The sequence below is a fragment of the Oryzias latipes genome, chromosome 18 (genome assembly GCF_002234675.1).
Source record: "Oryzias latipes chromosome 18, ASM223467v1".
Lineage (NCBI taxonomy): Eukaryota > Metazoa > Chordata > Actinopteri > Beloniformes > Adrianichthyidae > Oryzias > Oryzias latipes.
In genome coordinates, this window is record NC_019876.2 from 10,513,236 (window position 1) to 10,537,088 (window position 23,853).

The 23,853-nt window shown below is 39.8% G+C and overlaps 1 protein-coding gene across 1 annotated transcript in view; it reads right to left on the minus strand.

The window, feature by feature from the left end:
- The window catches only part of kcnip4 (potassium voltage-gated channel interacting protein 4), a 185,475-nt gene extending 166,279 nt beyond the window's left edge, over window positions 1-19,196 (minus strand). The window contains exon 1 of the mRNA XM_020711583.2: window positions 19,019-19,196. Coding sequence (XP_020567242.1) covers window positions 19,019-19,079 — 61 coding nt within the window. The 5' untranslated portion in view covers window positions 19,080-19,196. The remainder of the gene's footprint in view (window positions 1-19,018) is intronic.
- Between the last annotated feature and the right edge of the window lie 4,657 nt (window positions 19,197-23,853).

The following is a 23,853-nucleotide window of genomic DNA, read 5'->3' on the forward strand; positions in this document are numbered from 1 at the left end:
AAGACAACTTTACTTCAGTGCCAGGCAAATCAAGGACCAAGTTTCACTGAATCTAGAACACATTTCTTGGTGGGCCAAACAAGTTTCTTAATCCTGTTTGGTTTGTAAGAAACTTTTTCTGAAATTTTCCATGGTCACAAAGCATAAACACATTTGTTGCGCAAGAAACACAAATCAACGAAAAAGTTTTATACCCCTGGAGAAATAGGAGCGGCTATTTCCCTTAAGTTCTTGACAAAGAGCAGGCGAAGATGTGTGTCAGCAGAGACCTAGTAATGTGGGACAGCAGCAAAGCATGGGTTTTGCCAAGTTCAAACTCTGAAGTAGCAAAAGGGATTCGAGTCTCCTTCAGACTGCTGACAAGGCTGCATCCATCTCTTACACCAAGTTTGCCGTCTCTGTAGCTGCAGTAGAACTTGAGGTTCTCTAGAAACTTGGCGAAAGTGCCCATCACCCCCAAGACAATTGAATGAGAGCAGATGCAAGAGAGTTGACAACAAAATCAAGTGTGTGGCCTGGAGCTTTAGTTCCTGCTCCTCCTGGACAAACATCCTAGGGATGGCTCCAGGGCGGGTTCCACCTGAAGGCTGGCAAGTGTGAAGCTGGCAGGTGGACAGGAGGGCCGTTCAATGGGTACATGCTAAAAAGAGGGTTCAAGTTGCTCTTTGTTGGGGCAAATGCAGCTTTAAATGACTATAGAAAATTCATTTAACATAAACTGTGGACCCGTCTCTGTGCAGTGTGTGTGCGCTGACACTTGCTCTTCTTTCAAATGAAGACAAAATTGCCATCCAATGGTTCATTTGATTAAATAAAACCAGGGTTTAGTTAAATTTGAGCTGTTGGAATTTGGCAGTAAAATAACAGTCCCCGTTTTCAGCAGGAACAGATTGTAGCACATTTGCTGAGCATGCTGAGAGTTGCTCCACTCGCAAATTTCAGGCAGTGACACTCACTGGGAACAGATGAGGATGACACGCATGACACTTTCTTGCTTGTCTGGCAAGTCAGCCCCTCCATCACTGATTTGTTCCTTGATACTTGCATCTGTCAATAAGTGGATCTTATTAAATGTGCAGCTTTTTCAGTGTCTTCTTCTACCACCACTGCAGCTCCACCTCAGCAATATTTTCACCTGATTTCTGATGAAGGACCGCCACATTCTCTTTCAACCATCCTGATGTAAAACAATGCACAGTTTGAGATGCAAGAAAAATTGTATTTTTAGCCTTAAAGTCCTCATAAAACTTAGTTCTATGTAATTGTGCACCTCAAATCAATCCCCTCTATGCTGAGTTCTGGGGATGTGGTACACAGTGTCCCATTTTAGAGGCCATTTTTGAGGTACCAATCCTCCAAACTTTAAGACTTACAGCTCTTTCACCAGCTTAGTCTTCTTTTGCCAATTTAAGTTTGCAATTTAAAAGATAAATCTCTGTTTTTATAATCAAAAAAGCTGGGCATCATCAGCATAAGCTAAAATATTACTTTGCCCTTTTTATTGGTAGAAACTTTAAAACAGAATGATATCTCAAGACAAGCCGGTCCTTGGTTTAAATCAGGGGTGTCAAACTCCAGGCCTCGAGGGCCAACCTCCAGCAGGTTTCCCAGAAGTCCTGCCTCATCTGCTGTTGATTACCTGGATCAGGTGTGTTTAGCCAAAAAAGGAGCTTCAGTGGCAGGTTGGTTAAAAAACATGCAGGGCAGGCCAATAACCACCAGGAGCAATGGTGGATTTCAGTGTTTTTCCCAAGGACACTTCAACTTATGGGCAAGCAAGGTGGTAACCGAACTTCCAACCCCTTTATCAGAGGTCGACCTTTAACAACTGAAATGACATCTACATAGCACATCATCAACCATTTATGCAATATGCACTGCACAGTGGTGAAGTGCTTACGTGATCAACGTAAATCAGCTGATTCAGTCATGGAGAAAAGTGGCTTTGCACCATTTTGCAACACTTTACGTTCGTACAGTGCCATGCCAATATGAACACCCACTTTTCTAAGCATTAAAATCAGCTGATCTATGTTGATTGCGTAAGCACTTCACCACTGTGTTGCACATCAGCACAAGACTGCTTTTTTTTCCCTCTTCAGAATCTACTGGAAATATGTTATTTGCATCAAGGATTGAAGAGTTATAGTAGTCAAAGATCAATTTTAGGAACTATTTTATTTTCCATTTATGTTGATAATTTATGTGCAAATCTCTCTACCTTTTATGTTGATGATATAATGCTTTTCTGTTGCTCCTTTTCAATTACACAGGCTGTTGAGCACCTGTAATTACCGTCTTGATGCTTCTGTCTATGAAAATGGCATTAAATGTTCATGCTTACAACTCATGGGATTTTCAATGAGAATTTACATAGAATGTTCCATTGTTACATTCTGCTCAAAATTTTTCCGTAGAAGCGGTTTTAATCCACGAGTACCTTGGATTTTTGTTTCACGATATTGATTCACAATATGTCTTTTCAGACAAATTGTGAATTCCATCTGCGAGTTGAAGGGGAAGCTTCGATTCTATTACAGAAATAAATCCTACTTTTCCCCTCATAGCTTGCATGTGCAATCCTTTTGACTGTTATGGATTATGGGGATGTTTTGTATATGAATGCTTCTACAAAATGCCTTCAGCCTCTGAAGACTGAACTGTGCGCCAGAGCAGAGTGGCCTTCATTGAGTATGCAAAGGTTTTCTTGCTGGATCTCTGATCTACAAAACTCTTCCTGGCTTTGTTCCAACTTATTTAAAAGTTCTGTTCTGCAAAGGTCAGGAAGTCATGTCTTCTTTGTTCATATGATTTCTATCATTTGCTCGTTCCCTGTGTCGGCACCAATTTGGGGAAACAAGCTTTTACTTCTGCCATCTTCCTGCTTGGAACACCCTACAAACGCAGGTTACTCAGTTCAACTTTACTCCTTTTAGTGCTTTAAATATTTTCTAAAATGTTGTGCAAGCAGCTTGTGTTTTTTATTTATTACTCCCCCTTTTCTTAACCATTGTTGTCTTAAATTCCTGTTTTGTATACAGTATTTATTTTCTTTTATTGTTTTTTTATTTTTAGTATATTTTTTGTTTTTTAAGGCTGCACAGAGGTGTAGTGGTTAGCACTTACAGTGGTATGAGAAGGTTTGGGCACCCTGATAATTTTCAAGATGTTTCTTCATAAATCATTGGTTGTTTGGATCATCAATTTCAGTTAAATGTATCATATAGCAGATGAACACAGTGATATTTGAGAAGTGAAATGAAGTTTATTGGATTTAAACAAACTGTGCTATAATTACTTAAACAAAAATAGGCAGGTGCGTAAATTTGGGCACCCCAACAGAAACATGCCATCAATATTTAGTAGATCCTCCTTTTGCTGAAATGACAGCCTCCAGTCGCTTCCTATAGCTTCCAATAAGGGCCTGGATTCTGGTTGAAGGTATTTGGACCATTCCTCTTTGCAAAACATCTCCAGTTCAGTCAGATTTGATGGCTTCCGAGCATGGAAAGGCCGCTTTAAATCACTACACATATTTTCAATAATATCCAGGTCTGGGGACTAAGATTGCCATTCCAGAACATTGTACTTGTTCCTCTGCATGAATGCCTTTGTAGAATTAGAGCAGTGTTTAGGCTCATTGTCTTGTTGAAGTATCCAGCCCGGCGCAAGTTCAACTTGTGAAGTGTGATGTGATTGCTTTCAAATCAAACTTTATCACTGATTCTTGAACATTGTAAGAACCTGCTGATCCTGATTGGAATCCATGCGACCTTCAACTTTGACAAGATTTCCAGTACCTGCACTGGTCACACAGCCCCAAAGCATGATGGAACCGCCACCAAGTTTTACTGTGGGTTGTGTTTATCTTGGAATGCTGTGTTCTTTGTTCGCCAAGCATACCGCCCCTTGTTATGTCCAAATAACTCCATTTTAGTTTTATCAGTCCACAGCACCTTATTCCAAAAGGAAGCTGGCTTATCCAAATGTGCTTTAGCAAACCTCAACGACTGTTTGTGGCATGTGCGCAGGAAAGGCTTCTTCCGCATTACTCTTCCATACAGCATCTCCTTGTGCAAAGTGCGTTGAATGGTTGAATGATGCACAGTGACACCATCTGCAGCCAGATCACGTTGTAGGTCTTTGGAGCTGGTCTGTGGGTTGAGTTTGATTGTTCTCACCATCCTTTGCCTCTGCCTATCTGAGATTTTTCTGGGCCGGCCACTCCGGGCCTTTGCTTGAACTGTGCCTGTGGTCTTCCATTTTCTCACTATATTCCTCACAGTGGAAATTGACATCTGAAATCTCTTAGCAAGCTTTTTGTATCCTTCACCAAAACTATGATGTTGAACAATCTTTGTTTTTAGGTCATCTGACAGCTGTTTTTAGGTTCCCCTGTTGACATTCTCCAGAGAAGATGCAAAGAGGAGAAAAACTTGCTCTTGGCCACCTTAAATACCTCTTCTCATGATTGGCTTCACATGTCTATGTAGGTCAAGGGTCATTGAGCTTATTAAACAAATTTTGTGTTCCAATAATTATTGCTAAAGGTAGTCAAATCAATAAAACAACAGGAGTGCCCAAATTTACGCACGTTTAAGTAATTATAGCACAGTTTGTTTGTTTTTTAAATCCAATAGACTTCATTTCACTTCTCAAATATCACTGTGTTCATCTGCTATACGATATATTTAACTGAAATTGATGATCCGAACAACCAATGAAAATTTAAAATTATCAGGGGTGCCCAAACTTTCTCACACCCCTGTATAGCCCACAGTCAGAAGGCCGTGGTTCAAATCCCTGCTGGGTCCTCTCTGTGTGGAGTTTGCATGCTCTCCTTGTGCATGTGTGGCTTTTCTCTGGATATTCCAGCTTTCCCTCACTGACCAAAAACATTAGTTGGTCATTCTAAATTGTCCCATAGGTTTTTGATGCGAGTGTGGGACTCAATGGACTGCTGAAATGGCCAGGCCGCCTTTGGCCGACAGCAGCCGGGACAAGCTGCACGATGTGAGAAAAGTCTGCGACACGTGATATTAGTGATCAATATTGAGATGACAATATGACTTGCGATTCATGAACAAATAGCAAAACAACCAAAAACATTACTTCCATTTCACTGCCACAGTTTTATTTAAAGAGTCAACATAACTTAAATTATATTCCAAATGACCCTTGTCTACATATGAGGCATTAACATTAACATAAAAGAGCTCCAAAATAAATAAATAAAAGAGCTCCATCCGATTGGTCAACAACGTGCAGGGGTCCATCCGATTGGTCAAATGCATAAATAGATTTATTTGATTCGTTAAATACTTCAAGCTGCCTTAAGATTGTTTTAGCACATTTAAGGTAACAATTTATTGCAATTTTTGCCAACTTTTGCGATATGCGTAATGCACAGCTTGATATCACGAGAACGATACATTTGCGATTTATTTTGCAAACAAAAACCAAGAGGGCGACTTAATTGACTTCATTTAGTTGGAGCCAGAAGTGAGGCCTTTTCTATGGGGTAACGTCACTCTCACTCGGTCTAGTTCTCATTTACAGTCAATGCGTTCATGTAAAGGCCTTTACAACTGTAAATGCCGTATACTAATGTAGCACTTTTCTACCTTCCTCGAAAACCCAAAGTGCTTTACAGTCACAGTGCCATTCACCCATTTACACACTGATGATGGCTCCTTTGCCGAACACTGGCGCCAAACTTCCACCATGCCAAAGTGTCTTGCCCAAGGACACCCCGCGACATGGGAGAGCAAGGTAATCAAACCGGCAATCCTCCGATCAGAGGTCAACTATCTCACCACAGGCTCCCCTGTGTGATGATGATGACGATTAACACCCTGTATACATACTTTTGTCATATTCTGTTGAACTAAAGGTGTAGTGTAAAAATGTGTCAGCGAATGAAGCACTTCAAAACAAAACATTACATTTAATGGTAAACTTTACAGCTTGCATCAACTCCCCACAATTGTAATTTTACAGCTCCCACAAAAAAAAGATCAAGAGCCACTGCAGAACCCTATTACAGCCTTGAACTGGGTTGCAACCATAAACCACTGCGCTCATTATTCTTCTCTGAAACTGTTTTATGAGATACTTTGTTCTTCTGTGTCAATGTTGCTTCCCAGCTCCAATGTCAATGTGGTCAGAGTCTCTGCATCTCAGTGTTTGCAGGTCATTTGACAGTTTCAACAAGGCCAGAAAAAAAAAGAAAAAGAGAGGCATCAAGTGGTGTGCGTCAAGGCTAGCCGTCTCTGTCACACACAAACACAGCAGCCGACCTCGTCCTCCAAACTGGCTAAAATTAGCAGAACCCGGGAGGGAAGACGGCCTGACAACCTAAACAAACTGCTGTGCAGAATTTAAAGAAGTTTGAGAAGACTATCAAGTAAAGTAGGTTATTCAAGATATAACTTTGTGACATTTACATTTATTTTTTAAAGAGAAAAAAAAAATTATTTGCTGCCAAATTAAAGTGCGCAAAACCTCAAACTACTGCCTTTAAAATATTGGACTCTCCTCTTTGAGGAAACAGCAGTTCTGTGGTATTTGGCTGTAAATACCACAGCATGTCAAAAGCAGTTTAGGTCTTTAGATTTTAAATGTCATCACACAAAATTTGATATGAAGAAACTAAAATATAATTACTGCATAGTTTGGATTATGGATTAATATGTATGGAAATGAATGTATAGAAATTCTGTGGATCCAGAGTCCTATGCATTCATTCTTTAAATGAACAAAAGGAAAAAAAAGAAAAAAATTGCATTAAACACAAGATAGAAAGAAATTGACAAATCAATTGAGCTGCATTTTAATCTGACTTCATTTTCCTAGTCTACCTCAAGTCTTGAAAGTTTTACTCAAAATTGATTTCATTTTGTTGCATTGAAAGTGTCAAGATAATTTATAATGCTAAAAGTCAGAGCATTTTTGTCACTTCTCCTCTGTCCTTGTCTGGACTTCTGTTCGTTACTATTTTATTCATAGAAAATATTAAACAAAATTGAATTTGATTACTTTTTTCATTCTTAATCAGTTCGTGTGTAGATTTGCAGTTTAAACAATGCTGATAAAATATTCAAAACTCATTTGAAGAAAAAAAAAAGGCATAAAGAGTTCTGGGACCAAGGTATGTCATGAAAAAGTAATGTACGATTATCGTGCATGGGGTAAGTGTATCGTGAAGTGTTTGTAAGGATAATGTACGTCAAACACATTTTTATGATGTATGGGTGTTGCTGTTGAATGGCGTCCTTACTCCACACTAGGGAGGTGCACATACTGGCTCCTTTCCGGCTGCGTGCAAATGCTGCAAACGCAGGTTGTGCATGTGATACACAAGTGTCCATAGGACACCATTAGGATGACCACACAAACAACACTCCGTCTAATTTCCTCATTTATTACAGTCTGGTTGCCACACACAGAGCATACAATGGGCGTGCATATTTCACTTGAACAGCACTAATGGACCCCTAGTGCAAGTTGGGGGGGGGGGGGGGGTGAATGATAAAAATGGAAGAATCCGTACACCTACTTCATCTCACCTTACTTACCCCACGCGTGTTGTTCAAGTGTTTGCTACGACTCGTCACTCACAGCTTGCACGTAGAAAACGTGCATGAACATTTACGCTCAGCACAGTTTCACCTAGTGGTATACAATCTTAACATTTCGTCTGGACCAACCCACGTTCGGCACATTCCACACATGCTCCCGGTGTGTAGTTAGCTTAAGGCTTAACTTCAAATATTATTTATTGTAGTTTGATATTGATCATTGCTCAATTGCTGGGTTTATAAGTTTGAGAGCTGTAAGCACATATGTAAAATATAAAAAAAAGATTTCCTCTAACAAACATCTCTAGACACACACAGTTTACCACGATGCTGCTCTCGTGGGTGTGTACAGTTTTCAAAGTGATGGAACGCTGCCATAAATTATTCATCTGCAGCGCCTGCTATCTGAAGATAACAGCAGGTCTTTATCGGTCAGCGTGTCCAAACACTCGTCGCCGGTGACTACAAGCACCTAGAGGGATTTGGGCCACTTTAAGTGTAGGGATGCGTGTCACTGTGGCACTCAAGCATACAAAGGAATACAGCCTATCTGCGGGTTAATGTTGTAGGGTCACTTTCCTGTTCTCCCGGGACATTCTTCATTTTACGGTCATCGCACAAAGCGCAGTCAGTCCCTGCATTGCTACTTTAGCCTTAGCAGGTGGTTCCTCGCATTAGTGAGCTCCCCACAAACACCTCATAATAGGAGCTAATAGCCAATTAAATGGCAAACAGAAAAGGTTTGTGATATGGGGTTTAATCAATGTCAGATCAAATGGTTACCTTGAAAAAGAAAAGGTTAAAAATTTTCACCAGAAATTATTTGCTCAAAGACACATTTTCAAGTAAAAGTTTATAGACCAGTTAAACAAAACACATAAATAATTGTATTTGAATATATATATATATATATATATATATATATATATATATATATATATATATATATATATAATTATTTAAAAAAAACTTTTAAAAAAGTATGAATTTCCTAATTTAAATGTAATCATAATAACAAGGAAAACAACAATTAGTTGGCATGCCAGCTTTAAAATGACCAATAAGGGAGAAAGTAAAGTATCTTTGAACTCCCAGTGACTCAGTTCTCTGTGTGGCCACTAGGTGTCAGGTTTCTACAAAGCCTGGATGTCACCTTTACCATGAAGCAAATCAGCTATTTTCAACAAAAACTACTGAAATCGTTTACTGTCAAACTATTTTGCTAGTCTCTTAACTCTCTGCATACACAGCTGCTCTCCCTCCTTAAAATCTATCTTTGGATCTATCCTAATTATTCAAGTGGAGCCCGGCTGGGAGCACATGACGCCGAACATAAGAGAGTAAACTGATGGTATGACAGATACGTTCAGCGCCACGTTATTGTGGAGTCTATATTTGGCGCTGGCAGAACCGTATAAGACACGAACTCTAAGAGGAACGAATTCCCAGAATAGGTTTGTGAATTTTCTCACTGCTGGGATTGGAAGAAAGACAGTCGGATCTTCCAGTTGGCTGTCCATGCTGCGCCTGGCTCCACCACATACGATCTGTATGATGTTGTGCCCTGACACCATTTCATCAGCCCCTGGTTGATTGCTATTCTTTTAAAGTGATCATCTAATTTCCTTTTTAAAAAAGCAAACTTCTTTTCCTTATAGCTTCTTCAATTATTAATTATTGGTTTACTTAACAGCACTTTTCTAATTCTCTGTTCAAACTAAGGATAAAAAAAACTAAACATGCAGGAGACAAAAACAAAAAAATCCAGAGCTGGAAAGTATAAGGTTTACTTACAGAGATCATGGCTTTCCAGAAAGAACATCTCCAGCTTAAACTATTTAATACCATAAACACAACTCCTTCAAGAGGGTAAATGCAGAACAGAGAAAACTACAAAAAAAAGATAGTTTCATTACATTTAATGGATGCAATGCCTATAAGAACTACAATAAGAAGGGGGAAAAAAATGCAAAAACTCTAAAAGCCTTCCTTTCCCAGTGAAACTCATCTATTTCAGAGGATATTATTTCTTACCTTTATTGTGGATAAAAAGTACACATGCAAAAGTCACACAAAATAAGTGTTTACACTCCCCTTGGCAACACGCGTTCAAGCAGCCAGTTAAATGAAATTTTGCTACGTAGATAAATGAATTTGGACAGTCCCAGCTTTCTTTATTTTTCTTAAGGTTAACTGGTAACTACAGTCACCTCTCTTTATTTACACTATATCACCAAAAGTATTGGCTCACCCTTCCAAATGATCAGTCAGGTGTCCTGATCACTTGGCCTGGCCACAGGTGTAACAAATCAAGCCCCTTAGAGGCATGCAGACTGTTTTCACAAACGTTTATGAAAGATTGGGCCACTCTCAGGAGCTCAGTGAATTCCAGCGTGGAGCTGTCATAGGATGCCACCTGTGCAACAAATCCAAATTTCTTGCTCCTAAACATTCCACAGTCAACTGTCAACTCTATCATGACAAAAATGGAAGAGTTTGGGAACAACAGCAACACGTAAACTGATGGAGAGGGGCCAGCGGAAGTCGTTGACTTTCTGCTCAGTCAAATGCTAAAGAGCTCCAAACTTCATGTGACCTTCAGATTAGCCCAAGTACAGCATGCAAACCAAGTGGAATGCAAAGCGTCGGATGCAGTGGTGTAAAGCACGCCACCACTGGACTCTGGAGCAGTGGAGACACGACGAGTCTGGGTTTGGAAGTTGCCAGGAGAACAGTACATTTCAGACGGCATTGTGCAGTGTAAAATTTGGTGGGAGAGGAATGCTTGTGTGGGGTTGTTTTTTAGGACTTGGACCCTTAGTTTCAGTGAAAGGAACTTTGAATGTTTCAAGATACCAAAACATTTTGGACAATTCCATGCTCCCAACCTTGTGGGAACAGCTTGGAGGAGCCCCTTCGAAAATAAAATAAAACTTTATGGACATAGACATGGATGACGGAGTCTGGTCTGGATGAACCTGACTGACATGCACAGAGTCCTGACCTGAACCCGATAGAAAACCCCTGGGATGAATTAGAGCAGATACTGAGAGCCAGGCCTTCTCCACCAACATCAGAGTGTGACCTCACCAATGTGCTTTTAGAAGAATGGCCAAAACAGTCCTTAACCTTATGGACAGTCCTCCCAGAAGAGTTGAAGCTGCAATAGCTGCAAAAGGTGGACCGTCATTATAATGAAATCTATGGGTTAAGAATGGGATGAAACTTAATTTCATATGCGAGTCAAGGCAGGTGAGCCAATAGTTTTGGTAGGATAGTGTATTTGTTTATCAAGCCTTGCAATAAGGATTTTCCCATCTGAACTGTTCATTTGCTAAATTCCTGTATCAATACTTGCATCTGTATATTTCCAAACACCAACCAAGAGCACACATGAACATTCATGCTGACATGGGAATTAAAAGGATTGGCACAGAGAAAAAACTGTATTTATTTATTTTGTACTGAACCCAAACAAGTGTTCAGCCGCTCTGCAAACTGCAACTTGAATTCCGTTAGTATGAAGGCATAAAAGTCAGAAATCTAATAAATCAGACAGATTAACTAATACCAGTTACCTGACTAAGTGGCAGCTGGTGTTTATGGGGCAAAATTACATATTAGTGACTGCTAAATGCAAAACACTGACCTTCACATGGCTGTACTGTTTTCCAAGAAATCCTTTATTTAAAAGTTTTTAGCAGTCTTTCAGGCTTCCACAGAGATATTTTTTAAACCCAACAGAAATGAAAAACTGGTAAATGTAGGTCTCCCTCTCTTCTATTAAAAAACAAACTGTTTCTTGCAGTAAGGCAAAAAGAAAAAAAAAAGAACATTCTAAAATGTACCTGCCTGCAAAGCCTCTGATTTATTCTGGTTTACAGGATTTTGTTTTGCTTCTTTGCAAATTGAAGACCAATTCAAAAAATGTTATCTTTTCAAAATGTATGATAGCACTAATAAACCAAGATTAAAAAAAAGAACATGGATCAGAGTGAAAACTCTAACTTAAATCAAAGCAAAAGAAGCGACAAATACAGAAAGTTCTGTGCTAAATTATATGTAAAGAAGTTGTCCTCTCATTGGTCCATCAGGTGCTTCCAGCAAACAGAGTTTTAAACTTTCTTCAGATATACTTTACTGAAAGTGACGGTTGTTTCAACTTTCCACCTCAAATTAGTCAAAAATGTTTTATATTCAAAATATTTTGGGAAAACAGATTATTGGGGATGCACGAAGGTGTTTTTTTCTGTTTGTTAGTCCACCGGTCTGAAAGCTAATGTAGGGTTTATTCACACTGAGTTCATTTCAAAATGGACCAGAGTTTGTTTCTCATGTTAGTCTGGACTAAGCAGGCATGAATGCACTCCTGTGAACTCCAGACCGGTCCAAACAAGCATACCAAGACCCACCTGAAGAGAAGGTATTGGTCCACTTCCAAATGGACTCTGGTACAGTTACCTTATGAGATGTTCACACTGAGCTTAGAAACATGCGTTTGAGTGACATTTTCTTATGGCATTTTTCCAATGATGGACAATTTTAACCCTACATCACTAAATATGTACATGAATTTCAATATGTTGCATGCCAAGGGGTCTGTGTCTTCATCAGGGAAGTCTCACATGTCCCGGGAATGGGTGGACCAAAGACCAAGTTTCTAGTATCATTATTTTCTAGAAAGTCCTATGTTTTTCTTTTTGTTACACATACTACAATTAAAAATAGAAGAAAACCACTCTAATTTATCAGGTATAGAGTGATCTCTAAAATAATATTTAAAAGAAGCCGAACAGAACTGAATTTAAATGAAGCATAAACAGTGTGGATGTGAACTTATGTAAAACAAATGCAGCTGAGAACAGGTGGGGCTTTAATCTAGATTGAAATAAACCGTTTCAGCTGATCTAAGGCTTTCTGGAGGTTTGTTCTAGATCTGTGGAACATATAAACTAAATGCAGCTTCTCTATGTTTCGTTTGGACTCTAGGACCTGACAACAGATCGGATCCAGATGACCGGAGAGGTCTGGCTGGTACATAGTTGGTCAGGAGGTCAATCGTGTATTTTGATCAAAAGATAATGGGAGTGGGGGTTCTCAATATCGCTTTCAAACGATACTATTTAATATCTCAGTGAATCCATTACTGCTTTTGTTCTGTTTTGGCCCAAAAAAATTATACATGATAAAAAAAGCCACTAGAGCTTTTTTTGTCTCTTAAATCAGAGGACTGCAAAGCATCCTTGTTTTGACCTTGCCAGAAACATGTTTACAAGCTGAGACCAGGCGTCGCCACCCAGTTAGTGCCGTCTGTTTGTCACCTTATGCTAAGAAGCCAAATAAAACGGAACGTGCGGGATAAACAAGTCTGTGGGTGGAAACATAAAGAGGACAGATCGCTTCTCTTAGAAGAATAAATAGACACCTTATGTTCAGTCAGTCTTTAAAAGCACAGACGCAAAGCTCTGACCCCTCCTAGAGGAGCTTCCCAATCATCCGATCTGTGTGTTCATCATTGTCCCACATCACCTCTCTGTCCCCCTGAACCTCCGTTTGGTTTTCTCTGCTCACCTTCTCTGGCTCAAGTCCCAAGGCAGATGGTCCACGAGAGTAGAGGCGCCCCACCCGTTCCAAGGAAAAAACAACAGCTTGGACACGAAGCAAACAAAATCTACTACGGGGTTCCCAAGAGAGGAGCCAAGACGCTCATGATGCATTTCATCCTGGCTCTGACTGGACTGAGATCACCTTTAATGGGCAAACGGATTACAACACAAACAACAAAGATTTGATTCCTGCTAAGGGAAGTGCTTTCGAGTCCCAAGCAGTTGGTATGACACAAGGCAATCACCAAATGTGTCATACTGAATCTATTTCAAGAAGAGAAAATAGAAAAGTACGCCAACGTCCACACGCGCTGTGTTCACACAACAACACAAATTTACCACTCAAAGTTAGGTCAATATAACAGGTTTTAAAAGCAAAATCAGAGTATAGTGCCAGAGCTTCTCAAAGTCACTTTATTAAAATGCATTTAGAATAAACAAATAAGAAATCGCTTTGAAGATCAGTATTGCACAGTTGTTTTGTTTTTGACGAATTTCTTATGCAGAATATCATCTGTTTTTGTTTTAATATATATATATATATGTATGTGTGTGTGTAAAAACATCTTACTCGACTTGTGCCACTAATCTTGTGCGGCACACGGTCAAAGCTTTTTCTGTAAAAAGCTGAATCATTTCTCTGCTGCCTGACAGATTTAGAGCAGTCCTGTCAATCTGTTCCTTTGCGTCACTGTGATCTCAAGACCCCTGTCTGATGGAAGAAACACACAAACACACCTCAGCTCCATATGGGCCCAATGTATTTTTGTTCAACAGAATAATCTTTACTCCTATGTATTTGTATTTTGATTATTTGGTCTATCATAGTTCCATGTAGAGTTTTTCAAAGACCCACTTTGATAAAAATGGGTTTTTAACATTTAAATGTATAGAAAATTAAGCTCAAAATTACATTTCTGTTTATTTCTTAAATCATTGTGAATCAGGAGCAAAAAACTCAGATGCATCCACTACTAGTAGACAAAGAGATCCATGTACGTCTTTGCTTTCCGCGTCTGAGTCGGTATCCGTCTCAAAACTGTACAGCTGGTTAGCTCCAATATTACTTACCACTTTTGTTGCACCAATAAAGCTACGTTCATAACTCCCTCGTCAAGCGACAGCTTTCAATGAGACGTCATTTCAAGCGTGTCTTTCAGGCTTCCACATTCAAAACCCTCAGGTCCATGCGTCGTTACCCAAGTCTCCATGAACATTTTCTGGTTCCACGTACAGAACGCCTGGCTATTGGATACACGTTGCCAGTTAAATTAAGTCGAACTTTGACCAATCAGGGACTCTGATTTGGTGTAAGGTATGAAGGGTACATCTTTTATTTTACGGAACCAAAATGAATCGCAGTTTGTGCCCGGCCGAAATTACGCAACACCAAGTCTTTCACATATCGGAAAAGAGCTGTGACAGAAAATCTCTGGAGCAAGATTCACAAGATATACGCTCGATTTGACATTTTGCACCAAACCTCTTCCAACTATAGCGCTAGTGTCGATTTAGGCTAACATCATCGTAATTAAAAGAGCATAGGGAAGGTTATAAAATAGATTAAATGATGATGGGAGTTGGTCAAAAACAAATACCCAGTAAGACTCATGCTGCCACATTCCATGCATCAACTTAATGAATTAATTGAATAATTGAGTGAACATCCGCATTGCAATTGGCCTTTTGAATCTTTAACAAATTTGCACCAACAAAAAAATCCTTTTCACAAAAACTTAGCCTTTGACCTTTGAATAAAAGTCATGAAATGGGGAGAGAAATGGAAGAAAACTCAGGAGTTACTTTAACCATGAACCACTACTCATTGGTTTGGACTGGAGAGGAATCAGTTTGTCCTGCTTCAACCATTCCTTAGGGGGGGGGGGATGCCACTGAATAATTTTAAATTCCTCATTTCTTTTTAAAAGTTTACCATTTGATTTCACTGCACATCCAACATGATACGATTAAATATGTCATTTTTAGCCTAAAAAAAGGCAATTGCTTAAAAAGATAAGGGATTTGTGAATTTTATCAATTCTCCTTTTCCATATAAAAACAAATGTAAAAATATATAAAAAAAATGTAAAAATCAAAAATAATAAAACACACACACTGACCACTACTCGCACACAAAACACACTTAAAAAGGGGGAAGTGCTACAAGGGAAAAAAATGTAATTCACACTAAATATTATTGCAAGAAACAATAATGAAATTAAGCTTTAAATTAACAGATATAAATTCATAATAAACTGCCACTTTTACTGTTTTCCCTCTCAGACTGAAGTCAGTGGAGCATAATTAAAGATGCATAATGATCCATGAATATTTACAATATCCATTTACCGGGTTTTATAGTGTAACCATTTCTTTTACAGTTCAGTCATTTTCAGAAGATTCATTTCAAAACAAGAAAGTGCTTCCCAATGTGTCCAAAGGGAAAAGATGGCATTTCATTTCATTTTTGCGCACAGGAACTTTAATCTGACTTAGCAATGCAGTGTTTCACGCAAAACCTTTTAGAAACGGAGGGATTGTTGGGAAGCTGCAGGGACGACGACTGAATGCAATCGCTCCAAGGCACTGAGGCAGAGTCCCACCTCCAGGGAAGCAGCTCCTCCGAGGACCAGGGCACGGCTGGATGACTACAGCATTTTCAGAGGGGAGCGGGGACTCCTAAATATTGGAATTTCTAAAGGGGAGGGTACCCTTATATGGAATATAAATAACTCATTGTACAGACATTAATAGCCCTGAAACCCCTGGCAACAAAAGTGAGTACACCCAATAGGTGAAAATGCTCAGTGTTGATGTTTTGTGTGTCCACCGTTTTTGTCCAGCACCGCCCTACCTCTCGTGGACATGGAGTCCTCTTCCACTCCTCCATGATGACATCACAGAGCTGGCAGACATTTAATACCTTATGCCTCCTTCACCTTTCGTTTTAGGATGCCCCAAAGATGTTCAATTGGGTTTAGATCCAGAGCCACGCTTGGCCAGTCCATCAGCTTTACCCTCAGTCGCTTCGGGAAGGCAGTGGTCCTCTTAGAAGTGTGTTTGGGGTCGTCGTCGTCATGCCGGAATAATGTCCTGGGGACAAGTTTCCCCAGAGGAAGGAGTTGTGCTCTGCTTCACTTAGTGTTCCTCAGTGAACTGTAGCTCCTCAATGTCGGCAGCACTTATGCAGCCCCAGACCATGACCCTCCAACACCATGCTCGACTGTAGGCAAGGCAAACTTGTTTTTGTACTCCTCACCTGGTTGACACCATCTGAAAACCCTGGTTCCCATAATCCATTCCTCAGCCTGCTTGACTTCAGCAACCTGGCTCTGGGCTTTTTAGTGCTTCATGTTTAGAACAGGCTTTCTTCTGGGACTCGAGTGGGCAATTCCAGGCCTCGAGGGCCGGTGCGTCTGCATGGTTTCCAGATAGTCTTGCCCTACTCATGGCTGTTTACCTGGTTCAGGTGTGTCCAGCCAATCAAAACATGCCAGAGCAGGGTATGCTTGAAAACATGCAGGAATGTTGCCCTCAGTGCCCACCTCTAGGACGACAGCCAAGCAGACCACTTTGACTCAGTATGTGGCATTTGGTCTGAGCACTGACAGGCTAACTCCCCCATTCCTTCAACCACTGCAGCGATGCTTGAAGCAATCATTCATCTGCGTTTCAAAGGCCTTCCTTGGATGTGACGCGTGAGAATGTGCACTGAACTTCTTTGGCCGACCACGGCAAGGCCTGTTCTCACTCTAACCTGTCTGTTTAAACCGCTGTATATTCTTGCCGCTGTGCTGCGACACAGTTTCAGGGTGTTGGCAATCCTCTTATGTCCTCGGCCATCTTTATGTAAAGCTACAATTCTTTTTTCAGACTTGAGAGTTGTTTGCCGTGACGTGCCGTGTTGAACTTCCAGTGACCAGGTTGGGAGAGTGTAAGGGCTTTAATACCAAATTTAACACATCTGTCTGTCTATTGACAACTGAGACATTGTTACACTAAAGAGTCAAAGGGCACTAGGGAAGGAAAAGGCTTAATGTAGACATTTTCACTTAGGGGTGTACTCACTATTGTTCCCAGAGGTTTGACTATTAATGTCTGCATTAAAAGTTATTTTGAAGAAAAATGTATTTGCACTGCTATACAAGATGATTTTTTATTGTGTCAAAGCTCATTTCTGCAGTTCTGTCTCATGAAAAGATAGAAATGAATATCTGCAGAATTGTGAGGGGCGTATGCATTTTTGGGAGATACTGTGTATGGGATTTCTCCCAATCCAGTTTGTGTCACCCAATATAAGAAAGTTCAGCTCTGTAGCAGAATCATCCATTTCAAAGCCAATTTTTAGATATTGGACGTTCCCTCGGTAAACTTGGTGATCATTTCCAATGTTTGAAAGAGAAAGAAATAAAAGACATTTTGAATTTATGCAAAAATCAAAGATAGGATTTTCTATATCCTTCGTGGAAAACGCCAATGAACAACAACAAAAATGGAAGAATGCAGAGTCTCTGAACCCATTTGGTGTCAGATGATGAATGCACATCGGCAACAGAAGGATAATTATAAGTCAATTAGGTTTGCAAACAAACATAAGAGCTAAACTACTTTTCCAGCTCTAAAAGAGATCATTTAAATGCCTGAGGGGAACCTATGGACTAACGGCGTCCATTATGATTCTGAATGTCAACTGCATACAGCAAGGTGGGGGCGGGAGCATGAAAAATATTACACAACTTAATATGCCCCCCCCCCCATGAATGTCTGCTTGACTTTTCATCAGCATGAAGACTGCAGTTCACACCAGGCTTTCATGTAAATATTAAAAAGAAAAAAGGTTAGCAAGTTGGAATTTCCGAAATAAATAAAATAAGTCTTTAATGCTCTTCATATGAGCATTAAGTGACAGCTGCATATATGGACATATCCAGTTATTGCGGTTTTAAATATATTTTTAAGATATGTAAAGTTTATATCCAGTTAAAGCAGGTTCAAATTTCTTTCAATCCATGTTCAGTTTTTTTTTTTTTCCTTAGTGGAATTGTGATAAACCGTTTAAACTAAAACCTGAGAAATTGTAAAAAAAATTAAAAACTAAAAGAGATAACGCATGTCAGAGTGATAAATGAAATATTTCTGGGTTAAAGATTGCTTCCTGTGACAAAAGTAAAAGCATCCTCTAGTGTTTGTTTTTTTTGTTTTTTAGGTTAAATTAATTTTACATTCATAAGATTATGTGACTATAGACTGTACAAGTCACTACACTTTAAAATACATTGACATGACTAAAACACTAAAGAGCTAAAATCAATTATGGAAATGTAACACAGCTCTGTAACAAATAAAATTGCGTTTTTCACAGTTTTTAGAAGGGGAAGAAGAAGGGGAAAAAAACTTTTTATCTTAGTTAAACTACAACATTTCCCATAAACTCAAATCTAGTCGATCGACCAACCAAAATATGAGTACAAAATACTTTTTTCCTCTCAAAGGAAGGCAAAAGTGGAGACCTAATCATTCATCACTGCAATAAACAATATTAATAATAACAATGCAAACCGGATCAAGCACAAGAAGAGAATGACATTAAATTTAAGATAACCTTTTAAAGAGCTAAATCCATCAAATAATGCATTAAAATTAACCTGTAAGTCAACACATTATTGTATAAAGTCAGAAATTAAGCAAAATAGAACCTATTACATAAAATTCGTGGCAACTCAAGGCAATATTAAAGAAGTTTGTTACTAATGTTTGCTTGAGACGTGAGGTTTTTTTTTAGATAAGTGACATTTATTGAATAAAAGACATCACATGTCACCACCGTCCTACCAGTTGATGAAACAGCAGCATCCACCCGCGCGGAGACGGTCACCACTCTCCGAGAATCCATGTCGGCTTCAGTTTGTCCTTCTGTGGAGCAAAAATGAAGGAGAGTTTTCTCTCACAGAAGCTGGTGTGAGAAGATGACGGGAGGAGAAGGACCACACTCTGCTCCAAAACTCAAGTCCCCCCCCCCCCCCCCATCCAGTTTGACAGAACGGAGGGGCAATTAGTGCACGCGGCACTGCAGCGGGAGCGCGCTCGATGCGCGAGCGCTGGTCAGGGAAGACGTTCCTGACTGCCGCTCAGGGAGATTTTCTCCTATTTTATACCTCTAAAAGTGTGTTGTTTATAAAAGAAATACTCCTTCCCGTCAATTTAAAAGCACGTAGTTTGTAGTTTGGGGGCTGAGGCAACGAAACGTGGTATATTTGCGGGGTGAAAGGTATAAAAACAGTTTAACATGCCCCAAACACAGATAATGGTCCTTATTGATGGAGGTTTAAAACTCACTCCAATGAAAATTGTGTTTTAGGTGTTTTTATCATGTACTTGTGGCGTTTTATCTCACGATGAAGGACAAATATTAAGAAAATTAAGCTTAAAGTCCGAGAGAGAACTGGTGTGACGCGAGAGTTGGCTGATAGAGCAGAGCAAAAGGCACTGGGATGGTTTGGACATGTTGAAAGAATGGAAAGGGAGAGATTGGTGAAAAGGGTATACCTATCTGATGTGAGTAGAATGAGAGGAAGACCGCGAATGGGATGGACAGAGGGTGTAAGAAGAGCGTTGAATGCAAGAGGGATGACTGTGGTGCAGGGGAGAGAGGCTGCTCAGGACAGGGATGGGTGGAGAGAGCTTGTGTATGGATGAATGGATGGGTGTGGTAGAGGTCTGGTTTTGGGATGAAGCGGCAAGGGGAAACCAGCCTTGGCTGAGGCCCTGCTGTGGAGGTGCCCACACTGGAGTGTGCAGCTGACCCTGGTGCAGTGTGGTGTGGCTTAGACAAGGCCTCAGACCAGTCACACGCACATACACACACACACGCACTCACACACTGAAGGAGGAGGGTTTGGGGGAGAGACAGAGGGAGCTAAAATTGTGTGCCTTGTCTAGGCTACCCCACCTTGGTGGGACACAGCCTTGGTAAATAAAATAAAATAAAAAGATTAAAGTGGCATTTCTGAGTATTTCTTTGTTCAAATTGTTGTGGATCAGGAGCAGACGAAAAAAAGAAAACTCTTTGTAAAAGCTTGTAGGTGCTACAGACAAACAGCATTCTGTTGCATCTACTTGCAAACAAAATAATCCACGTATGTCTTTGTTGAGCTGTCATCTGGCCCCAAACTGTAGGACTGGTTAGCTCTAATATTGCTGTCATTTTTGTTGCACTAGTAATGTTAGGCGGGGGGGGGGGGGGGGGGTTGTAAACTAGTAAGCGGGTGTAATCAAAGGGATGATGGGAAACCAGACCAGGTTTACTCCCAGCCAGCAACTCAAAAGCACATTTTATTTCTGATAAACTGCTATCATAATCATAATTAAAAGACCACTGGAAAAGCTTTTTAAAATAGATCAAAACATAAAGGAAAAAAAAAAACAACAAATTAATACCAACTTACTTATTGATTAGGTGGTTTATGACCATAAACCAGCCTTAGCTAACACCATCTCCTCATGGTTGTCACAGCAACCATGAGGTTGCTTGTTCCATTAGTGTTCAGGGTTGAGGTCATGTACTGTAATCTTCTTCACTTGTGGAACACCAGCTTGATCCTGCCCCTAATGGACGGGCCATAAAATGGATTGGTGGATATTGGCATACCAGGTGTTGGAGGCTCACAGGTGCAGACTATCAGACACCTGACAGGCAGCACCTGGAGGGCTCAGGAGCTCTAAACAGGACTCAAAAGCTACAGTACTTCAGCAGAGAAGATCACTTTGTCTTTGGAGGCATCTGAACGATGCCTAACGATTTGGTTCAGAGTCATCCGTCAACCTCTGATTGTACTAATGCAAGTTTGATTCCGCCTTGCCATACGTCGAAGTGTCCTTGGGCAAAACACTGTGTGAATGTGTGTAGGTGAATCGAGCCATTACTTTAAAGCACTTTGGACTTTACTCAAGGTAGAAAAGAGTCATGTAAAGGATCCGCCATTCACTGTCACACAACAAATACATCAGGCCCTCCAACTAAAAGATGTATTTCCAAGAAGTAGGGGTGTATATTTTCATCTCTGATTTGTTATCTTTAAATATTGTTCAGGAATTGATACATAAAAGATTCAATTAACTTTGTGGTGATATGACACAGTCCAGTTCTTTTACCTAAATGGATAAAAGCTAAATATTTGTTATTCATTTGACATGTAAAACTATAAATGAAAATGCCTTTTAACAGTTGTGAGGAAACTGGTTTTCTAAATAGGACTGTAAATAGGAAAGTTTAGGTTCGTACCCACAGCTTCCTGCACACAGAAACAAATTAATAATGACTCAGAGACAATACTTATCTTTTTGTGGAAGTTTTACTTCGTACAAACAGCACAGACATTTTGTACGAAGGGGACAGACAGATGAACATGATGCATTCAAAGTCTGAACTCCGTGGCTCAGGAAGATGGGCTTGGTATAAGAACCCTGCATTTGCATATTCAGAAGATCATACACTGGACAATGGTGTGAAATCACACCCACAGGTTGTTACTGGAGAGGCGCTTCAAGGCAAGAAAAACTGACAAAAATACTTCCAGATCAACGTTATACCTTTTAGACAGCATTGAGAGCCATTGCTCTCAATGCTAGATCAATGTATCTGTACCTTTACCAATCCATACGAAGAAGCAATAACGGAGATATTATTGAATTTACTTCAAACACCTAAGAAATACAATGATACATCATATAAGGAATTATGTACAGGAAGGGGCACATGCTTTTACCATTAATAACCATGAATTGTTCATAAACCATAGCCTATAAAGTTATGACCCTCAGTATACCTCTGGGATTTCTTGGTTTTTAGGCATTATCCCACCATAAATCAACCCTTTTGCTTTTTTCCAGGATCAAATCCCTTCTACCAAGATCAATCAAACCATGTCCAGCACAGAAAAGGACTTCTCACCGATTAGGAACGACGTCGTCAACAATATGTGAAGGATTTTTTTTTTTTTTTCCACACAGATGGAAACTGTTTGCTCCTTCTTCTGTCACACTCAAAAACAATCGTTTCTCTGCGTCAAGAGAAAGGTTTGCTTGGTGTGCTGTAGGCTAAATTACACTTTTGGATTCCCGGAGTGTGGTCTGTCATAAATCTTTCACTGGAAAAAGTTTAGACAGTTATATAACACTGCGTCAAAACACTTGTGGGTGCTGCCGAATGAGAAGTAATTGTGCAGACAGGTAGACAAAACTCATACGGAGTACAGCTATTCCAAATCAATGCTCAGATTTCTCATTTTCTGAAAATGTTCTTGTTTTTTGTAGTTGAAGGCAGCAGACAGCAGAGCTCCAGCATCAGCAAGTCTGGATATCAGAGTGTTTGAAAGAAAACTGCAAAAACAATTCAAGGCTGCAAAAAAATACAGTGATGGCAATGATTGTTTAAAGTGCTTCACAAGATTACCACAAAGGCTTTTGTCCCACATTGGCACTATAAAACACATTGAAGCACAATTGGCAGCTGCAGGAAAAATCATGAAATGATAAGCCGTTTATTCAGCAGCCATGATGGGAAAACCGTCTTTCATGTCTTTCGTGATGCGTTTGTAACCCGTCTTCCAAGGAAAAAGAAGATTCTTAAGGTTATTTATAGATGGAATCCATACGGTGGTGCTTTTGTTTTGTTGTTTCTAACCAACTAACACGCATTACGACAAAGTTAGAACATCAGGAAAGAACCAGGGAGGCTTTTTCTGTGACCGTCGGGATACAGAAAAATTTTAACAGGTGAAAGCACGGCAGCATGGAGTAGTTTGACTGACTCATTGTTTTCAAAACCTATGTACATTAAACATTGAACAGTCAATCATAAATCTGATATATCTGGCAGATTTGAGCAAAGGGATAAAAAAAAAAAAAGGTGGAACATTTTACAAGCCTACATTCAATGTTCCTAAATTTTCACGCAAGACAGACATCAACCACAACAGAGCCTAAGTAGCCTAAATGAGCCTCTATATTTGGAATTTAGTTCATAGAAACAGCAAGAACAAAACAAGTGTACATATTTGACTTGTACACAAATTAACTCATTTTAAAATACACTTAAATACTTTATTGAACACTGTGTTTTTGGCATTTTTGACACGTTCTTGTAGAATTTTTCTGATGATGGGGGACAAATGTGGGAAAAAAAAGGGTAAAAACTGCATTTCTGATTATTTCTTTATTCAAATTGTTGTGAAATAGGAATAGACAAAAAAATGCTGTTTGAAAAAGAGCTTATTTGTGATGTAGAAAATACAATGAGCAGGTCACAAGTTCCCTGCTCTGCTCCATTCTGATGCACTTTTTCAGACAAATAAATCCATGTATGTCTTTGTTTTCCTCGTCTGACCTGGCATCTGGCTAAAAACGGGACACGACTGGATAACTCTGAAATTGCTCGCCATTTTTGTTGCATCAATAATGTTAGGTTGGGGGTCTTGGCGCTGTAAGCTAGCAGGAGAGCATGTCAACAGATCGATAAGAGGAAATGGGGGAGACAAATTTCTACTAAACTACTGCCCCTCTGCAGAAACTGTCCCAGAAAAACAACAAAGGTTTTTGATTTTGGCTAGAAATAGCATAATCAGAATAAAAAGACCACTGGGAACGCTTTTACAATAGATCAACAGATG